Consider the following 8630-nt stretch of genomic DNA (forward strand, 5'->3'; position numbering starts at 1 on the left):
GCGATAAAACAAGTTTTAGAATTATTTCGACATATACCTAAAAATAACTAAATTGAAACACCGTCAATTTTCTAATCACGTGGGGCAAGTGAAAAGTTTCTCATTAGAGATTTAATTTGTGTTTTCTCTTTAGGTAGCTATAAGTATACAAGGTTCGCAATTATCATAGAACAACAGAACGTGCTGATAATTCAAGAAACACTATACTCAAAGTGTTAAAGGCTATTATCATGGCCAAATCATGGAACTTCTCTAAAAAATAGGTTGCCAAATATTACAATATAAATAGGGGGAGATCCCCCAGTACCGGACACTTAAGCCACTAAATTCATAATTCGAAAAATATTGATTTTATGGGCTCGTGTTACCCATTTATGATAAATATTATCATTTTTATAGTGTACAAAAATAAATTTGAAAATATAAATATGAATTTTGACATTGCATTTTGATGATATATTTTAGTACCAAATTGATCGATCTTGAAAGGTGGTACCCAATACCGGACACGATCTGGAAATGCCTAAAATTCTGTAAATTTGAACATCATTGAATGTGTAAACTATAGGAATAGTTTATAATTACCAATTCAATGCATTTGCAACATTTACAAGAATAATTTGAGTTTTTCTTAGTTTGCAAGATGCCTATCAAAAACCTCTTTCATATATGATGAAAAGTAGCACATTTTACGATGTTGTTCTGAATGTTCATTCTTGTTAATTTTATTGCATGTTTGATACCATGATCGACGAAACCCATGAAAAATGAAAGTATTTTGAGACACTGGTGCAATAATTACAATGAAATCATATAACAAATCAAGCTGTCCGAAACTGAGGGACAGGAGGTGCTTAACATTAACATTGCTTAATTTGTCAATATTTAGTTCGATTATGGTACAAAATACATTCCTACTATCAAATAAGGATTATGTTCGATCACGGTTGCGGGATCCAAAGTATTTTTTCATATTCATGCATATTTCAAGGATGTGTTATTCTACGCAAACATTAGTCTACATAATAGCTTTCTTTTCTACTAATACACCATCTTGATTGGACCATGATTTCTCAATGTTTCGACTTTGTCCGATATTGGGTGCTGTCCGGTACTGGGGGATCTCCCCCTATGTTTACTTCGGACAGCCGATTAAAAGGAAGACATTGATTGAAAAGTTCCAATATAAGTGAACGCACGGAAATCTCGTGGAATGTCTACGTAAAGCTAGTCCAAAACATAAAAAATGGGGTATAGGTGTATCCACATAAAAACGTTTCTAAATACTTTATTGAAGGATTCCGTTTGATTTCTCCCGAAGAGTTATTCCGGTTTTGTCAACAAATAACGAGCGGTGTAAATTCTACAACAGAGCAGAAATACTATTGCTGTCCCATAATGTAAGAACTAACATTGGAAATGTTGCAATTATAATGTTGTGGAATCATGTCAACAAACACAACTAAACAGAAGAAAATTAAAGTAATAAAAATAAAATTTTCTTTGTTTACATATTACTTATGTTATTGTTCATTGAGACGTTCTAACAAATGTTAAAGTTCATAAAAATCGTGAATATAACTGTTAGTTTTTGAATTTATTGTTCAAAATGATAAACTTTTCACTTGCCCCACTTTTGGGTACTTTTTTCTTCAATTTCACATAAAAATAAATTCCAGCATACTGCTTATATTTGGTGGGAGTCAAGCTAAAAAATATAAACGACCTCATTTGTTTTAATTTAAAGTCTCAAGGATTTGAAGAATCTCAACTATGCAAAATCCATTACCCACTTGCCCCACGGTACCTTATATGGCTATCTAGCCTCGTCATCAGCAAATTCGCATTAGTTGGAATTATTCAAGACTTTTCTTGCCAGCCGCAGCATTATTATAGAAAACTATGGTTAGATTTTGCCTCAAAATATTTATTATAATTTTACATTAAAAAGTGAATTGTAGAGAATTTGAAAGAATGGTTAAAATTGAGAACCTTGTCTCCATAATTTAAAACAAAAAATTAATGAGTTCATCATTTAATTTGCATTGTGTTACTCCGTCCCAGAGGACAACTGGGCGTGCAGGGTCGGCACATAGTCGTCGAACTGTGCCCGATAGAAATTGCCCGCCACGAGTTCGCCCAGGTTGTACTTCTTCACGTAGTCCTTGTGCTGGAAGTTCAGCCGGTTGTTCCGACTTCGATTGGAAGTGCGCGGTGCCTCCGATAGGTCAACCCGTCCATCGGTTTGCTTGTACACCAGGAAGATATACCGGTGAAGTCCGCTGCCTTGGGGTGGCCCTGATCCCACGAACGCAATGCGATGATCTCCCTGGTCGACCTTATCTCCGGGGATGTTTCCCACGTACCAGTGGCAAACGGAGCGGAACTTTGGATCTTGCCGGTTGGGAGCATCCGGGTCCACCATGAACAGGGTGTAGAAAGCATTTGGATCGGCCGACCATTCCAGATTTGGTTGATCCTTCACCTGTGTCGGTGTGAGCTCATCGCCTCCGTTGGCAAATACACCGCTGGGATAGGATACCTAAAATCGAAATGAAACCTTAGCAATGTATACAGTGACTCAAATTCATATTCGTACAGAGCACTGTTTTACATCAACTCGGTTAAAAAACTATCAAATCTCGCATAAACATATTTTTTCTAATTTCTTTATTAATATCATTCCAAACATTTCATTCATTTATTATATCTAGGTGTTCTGTGTTGTTAGACAACACTATCATTCTAATTTGGTAAAACAAATTTTAGATTTTATTAACATTTTGTTAACAACAAATTACATTTCATTAGCCGTAGCAGTTCAGATTTTTTACAGGTGAGTTGATTTCACATGCTTGCACTAAATATATAACGCATTATTCGTGGCAATAGGAGATTGTAACGACTTTTGCCTGAAATTATTAATTATTTTGTTTGACATTTGTTCCAATGTTTCAACATTGGATATTCTATGTAACTCATTGGTACTATACCAGGGAGGAAGCTTCAGAATCATTTTCAAAATTTTATTTTGAATTCTCTGCAAAGCTTTCTTCCTGCTATTACAACAGCTAGTCCATATTGGTACAGCATACAACATGGCTGTCCTGAAAATTTGTTTGAATATCAAAAGCTTGTTCTTAATACAAAGTTTTGATTTTCATATAGGATAGAGACATTTTACATATTTGTTACATTTGGCTTGAATGCCCTCGATACTTCATACTTCATCTGATCAATTTGTTGGAACCCCTCTCATCGTGACAACATATCTACTTAAGGTTTCAAATAAAGAGCTTTTGGTCTATGTGGGAATATTATTAGTTGAGTTTTGGAAGCAATAGGAGAAATCTTCAATTTTTGCAAGTATGTAGAAAAAATATCCAAACTTTTTTGCAATCGACTGCAGATGACACGCAGGCTTCTTCCTTTGGCGGAGAGGCCTGTGTCATCCGCAAACAAAGATTTTTGACATCCCTGTGGTAACTCAGGTAAGACAGATGTGAAAATATTGTATAATATTGGTCCCAAAATGCTGCCTTGGGGAACACCAGCTCTTACAGGAAGTCTCTCAGATCTGGAGTTCTTATAATTAACCTGAAGTGTACGATTTGACAGATAACTTTGAATTGTTCTAACAATGTATGTTGGAAAATTAAAGTTTTTTAATTTTACGGTCAAACCTTCGTGTCAAACACTGTCGAATGCTTTTTCTATGTCTAGAAGCGGAAGACCAGTAGAATAGCCTTCAGATTTGTTGGAACAGATCAAATTTGTTATACGTTAAAGTTGATGAGTGGTCGAATGTCCTTGGCGAAATCCGAACTGTTCATTGGCAAAAAATGAATTTTCCCTGATGTGAACCATCATTCTGTTCAAAATAACCTTTTCAAAAAGCTTACTGATGGAGAAAAGCAAACTGATTAGACGATAGCTAGAAGCTTCTGCAGGATTTTTGTCTGGTTTAAAAATTGGTACAACCTTAGCATTTTTCCATTTGTCAGGAAAATATGCTAATTGAAAACATTTGTTAAATATATCAACTAAGAATGATAAGCTACTTTCTGGATGTTTCTTGATGAGGATGTAGAAAATTCCATAATCACCAGGAGCTTTCAGATTTTTGAATTTTTTAGTCTCCCAGGAATTTTTGAAAACGTTCTCTTGATTGAGAATATTTTGGAAGCCCTGAGTAACTTGATTTTCTATTGGACTAGTTAGTCCTAAATTAAAATTGTGCGCGCTTTCAAACTGCAGCAAGTTTTTGAGCTTTTTCGCAATTAGTTAGTAATAATTTGATTTCCTCTTTCAATGCTGGTATTGGCTTCTGAGGTTTTTTCAAAGTTTTAGATAATTTCCAAAAGGGCTTAGAGCCAGGGTTCAATTGAGAAATTTTATTTTCATAAATTTTGTTTCTTAATTGTGATTTTTTTTTAAATTTCTTTCTGCAAATCCTGCCATATAATGTTCATAGCAGGATCGCGAGTGCGTTGAAATTGCCTTCTCCTCACGTTTTTAAGACGGATCAAGAGTTTAAGATCATCGTCTATAATCACGGATTCAAATTTTGGAATTGCAATGCTCCTAGCTTCAACAATGGAATTTGTTAAAGTTTAAGAGCATTGTCAATATCAAGTTTTGTTTGTAAAGAAATGTTAACATCAAGATTAGAGCTAATATATGTTTCATATATATATTCCAGTCGGCTCGAAAATAATTGAAAGTGGAGCTGATAGGATTGAGAATCGCTTCATGGGATATTTGAAACGTAACAGGGGCATGATCAGAATCAAAATCAGCATGAGTAATCAGTTGGCTACAGAGATGATTAGAGTCGGTTATTGGCAAATCAATCGTAGATGGGTTTCTAGAAGAGGAAAAACATGTAGGGCTATCAGGGTATTGAATTAAGAAATATCCTGAAGAGCACTCACCAAATAAAATTCTGCCTTTGGAATTACTTTCAGAATTATTCCATGACCGATGTTTGTCATTAAAGTCACCAATGACAAAAAATTTTGACTTATTGCGAGTCAATTTTCGCAAGTCAGTTTGGAGCAAATTAACTTACTGTCCAGAACATTGAAAAGGAAAATAGGTAGCTATGAAAGTGTATTTACCAAGCTGTGTTTCAACAGAAACACCTAAAGTTTCAAAAACTTTAGTTTCAAATGATGAAAACAGTTGATGTTTTATACGCCTATGAATGATGATTGCAACTCCCCCACATGCCCCATCAAGTCGATCATTACGATAAACAAAAAGTTTGGATCTGTTTTGAGTTTGGAACCAGGTTTCAAATACGTTCCTGTAATAACTGCTATATGCACGTTATTAGCTGTAAGAAAATTAAACAGCTCGTCCTCTTTACCATTCAAGGAACGAGCATTCCAATTTAAAATATTTAAATTATTATTTATTGGGTCCATTAGAACGTCGTAATCCTGATTCAGTTTTGTTTTGGTTGATAAACGTCATGACACTAGGCTGTTTAGAAGCATTGACGGTCGTTGTTTACGGTTAGCATTCGAAAATGTTTTATGAAGCTATTAGGCACTGAAAATCCGTTAAATGGCTCATATACCGCTTATAGCAGTGCTTGTTGGTTACCTGGGTATTTTTTAGAGACAGCAAGTTTTCTCACTCCCCGAATTACGCATTTTTGAAAATACATTAAAAGTGGTTCAAAGACTACTTTAATGAGATATTAGAATTGAAAAGGCTGGAACCAGAAAATCAGTTTTCTAGGGACCACCCTATGTGAACATAGGAAAAATCTATAAATCAGTCAAATCAAAACAAAAACAAACTTTTTTGATAGAGTTTCTCGAAATTGAATGGTCTACAATTTTGCTGAAGCATGTTTTACCTTTTTTTTTACAAATAACATAGCTATTTTATTTCTATGAAAATGAGGACCACCCTAATTTTGAATAACATGTAACTAATAATAACTAATACAAACAACTTTGTAGAAGGCAGTTTTTGTCTAATGTTTCATTCTAAAGCTCTGAATGCATATTTAAGCGTAAATCTGCTCTCTGGACCATGGTGCACTGGTACAATAAGTAATGCCGTAAGTAATTGAAAAAATTAACGCTGTAGGTATTATTTTATCATCAAGTTTTTGTGGGAAAATGAGAGATAGAAATAATGTAATGTACTGAGTCTAGCAATCGCATGTGGGCCATTTTTGTATCACAATAATTACTTGACCATTTGACATGTTCAGATACCGGAGGCCAGAACTCTCATTATGCGATTTTGTAGAACCGACCCAAATCTTATTTTGTTTTCCATAGAAACCTCGACACAAGATGACCATTGGAAGCGAATCTGGTCATATTGAGTGCTTGTGACCATTTTACGTCTAGTTTAAGAACCCCATTTTTTGGTTTAAAATGGTCAAGTTTTACCATTAGAAAATTATCATTATTCGAAACTTAAGAAAACCACTGTTTTAGCAAATTAAAACTGTTGTATGTATATTGAATCATCCTGGACGTACAGATACCATTTTAGGTTTTGTTCTGGCCAAGTGATTATTGTGATTCAAAAAGTGTCCACATGCGATCGCTAGACTTTATACATACTATTTTCATATACGATCCCAAAAATACATTCGAAATAAAATGAAATTTTACCGAGAATGACTCGTGGAATGCACCTTCTATTCCACTACATTTCCGGCAATGTATTCGGATTGGCCACCGGTATCCAAATCCTAGTGGATGCATATGAAGGTGCAACTAATCCCCTTCGCAATACCGTTAAAATTTTGAGAATTGGTCCATTGATTCAAAGGATAGGATTAAAAACGTGAAACAAAATCGTTCACGCCTTTTAAGGGTTAATTTATACTAAGTGATTGATGTCAAAAATGTCTAGGTAGTATAAAAGTATAAAATGAAAGAACTACCTATAATAATGTGTAATATATAATTGGTATGTTTGTCATTCCAAGACGTATGACAATCATGAATGTCAGAAAAATTCCTGAAAATGAGCTATCAATGACAACGGGTAATTATGGAAAGTGTCATTCGATAAAATGTAGCATTTTCCAGTCTACAGCTAACTTGTTGATTAAAAATTCCAATGAAAATAGCTTATTGATCATCTTTTTTTTAGAGTCCGGCGGCGGACTTACGCCCGCTGCCGTTACAGCGAATTGACATCAGGAGCAACTGAACACGATGAATGTGCTTGCTGTCTTATCCATGTATTGTACTCTGCAAGCAAAATTCTACTTCTTCTTCTTCTTGGCATTACCTCACTGGGACAAAGCCTGCTTTTCAGCTAAGTGTCAATGAGCTTCCACAGTCAGTGTTGACCAGACTCATTTCCCCGAAATTCGAATTGTGAAGCCATGAACTGTTATAACTGTGCGTTGTATTCCTGAGATGGAGGGGGAGGTGGTTGGGCTTGAGTGTTGCAATTCAAGTTTCGGTGAAATGATTCGCACTCACTCACTCACTCATTTCATTTCACCGAAACTTGAATTGTGGCTCTCCGGGATCAAAATTGATCGATTTTGTGTGCAGTACTCAAGCTTAACCATCTGCTTTTCTATCTTAGGAGGATAGAGCATGGCTGTAGTAGTTCGTGGCTTCGTAGTTCGGAAAATGTTATTTTCGGGGAAATGAGTCTGAACAACACTGTCCACAGTTATTTACTGAGAGCTTTCTTTGCCAAAGTTGTCATTTTCGCATTCGGAAATTCCAATTACGATAAAAATCTGAACCGATCGAGAATCGAACTTAGACACCTTCAGCATGGCTTTGCTTTGTAGCCGCAGACTCTTACCACTCGGCTAAGGAAGACCCCAACTAGATGTGAATTCAGTACCCTGTACAAATATGAATTTGAGTCACTGTAGTTGAAATTTCGATTGACAAAATGAGAATTCACGATTGACGATATCAACTAAAACGACAATATAGTTACCTTCAACAGTTCTTTCGGAGCTGCATCCACCACATCGGGAACAACTTCGTGCTCGGAGAATGCCGCCTGAACGTTCACCATTTTGCTATTAGTCTCCTCGGCACTGCAGCAGCTAATCAACTGAACCAGCAGCAGCCCATAAAGAGCCACTGTCGTTGTCGAAATGAGCTTCTCTCGTGACATTGCACTACACCGTCTATCGTTTTGATTGCTGGTAATAAGAGCTGGGTACTTATCGCAAGCCTTTCAAGTGAGGATTCCACAGTGTCGTTATCAGAGACGAGACATTTAGCTAGTCAGTCGTTCTAACAAAATAGAAACAAAAGTGAAATTGATTATTCCAAAAAATGCTTATCACAGTCCGTTCGAGAGACCAGACAGCAATGGGATGCTTACCGATTATTAGTAGGTCGTTGAATGAGCTATAGTTATAGTGCTCCGATGCTCAAAGTAGGTTTGAGCTCGTTCGTAGCTTACCTAGGGTGAGGGTACCAATGTTTAACTGGATGTGGACGCTAGGGTGTCCCAGAAACAAGAACACAGCTCAAAAAGTAATGTTGCTGATGGGAAAATAGCTTGAATAGTTACCAAAAATGACTTGTAAAATCGATTTGCTATACAACTACCTAAAATCTAAGCATTACATATACTTTGCAAATGGATTTAATGGACGAATTGAAAAG

At 35.9% G+C, this 8630-nt stretch overlaps 1 protein-coding gene across 2 annotated transcripts; it reads right to left on the reverse strand.

Moving 5' to 3' along the window:
- Positions 1-1906: 1906 nt before the first annotated feature.
- On the reverse strand, positions 1907-8421 carry LOC5574626 (protein D3). 2 transcript variants are annotated; one of them, XM_001661492.2, is made up of 3 exons: positions 8344-8421; positions 7948-8252; positions 1907-2542 (listed from the first exon to the last, which is right to left on the reverse strand). In XM_001661492.2, the coding sequence occupies exons 2-3, from the start codon at positions 8128-8130 to the stop codon at positions 2051-2053; spliced, it is 675 nt and encodes a 224-aa protein (XP_001661542.1). In that variant the 5' UTR covers positions 8131-8252; positions 8344-8421; the 3' UTR covers positions 1907-2050. The 2 variants fall into 2 exon arrangements, with proteins under 2 accessions (XP_001661542.1, XP_021713234.1); XM_021857542.1 differs by lacking the exon at positions 8344-8421 and having other exon boundaries at positions 7948-8320.
- Between the last annotated feature and the right edge of the window lie 209 nt (positions 8422-8630).

Source organism: Aedes aegypti, chromosome 1, assembly GCF_002204515.2.
Source record: "Aedes aegypti strain LVP_AGWG chromosome 1, AaegL5.0 Primary Assembly, whole genome shotgun sequence".
Taxonomy (NCBI): Eukaryota; Metazoa; Arthropoda; class Insecta; order Diptera; family Culicidae; genus Aedes; species Aedes aegypti.

Excerpts from the sequence above, each read along its gene's own strand:
- LOC5574626 (XM_001661492.2), bottom strand. The coding sequence starts at position 8,130 with ATGTCACGAGAGAAGCTCATTTCGACAACGACAGTGGCTCTTTATGGG. Across the intron at positions 2,543-7,947 it reads CTCCGAAAGAACTGTTGAAG|GTATCCTATCCCAGCGGTGT; the intron begins GTAACTATATTG and ends TTTCGATTTTAG.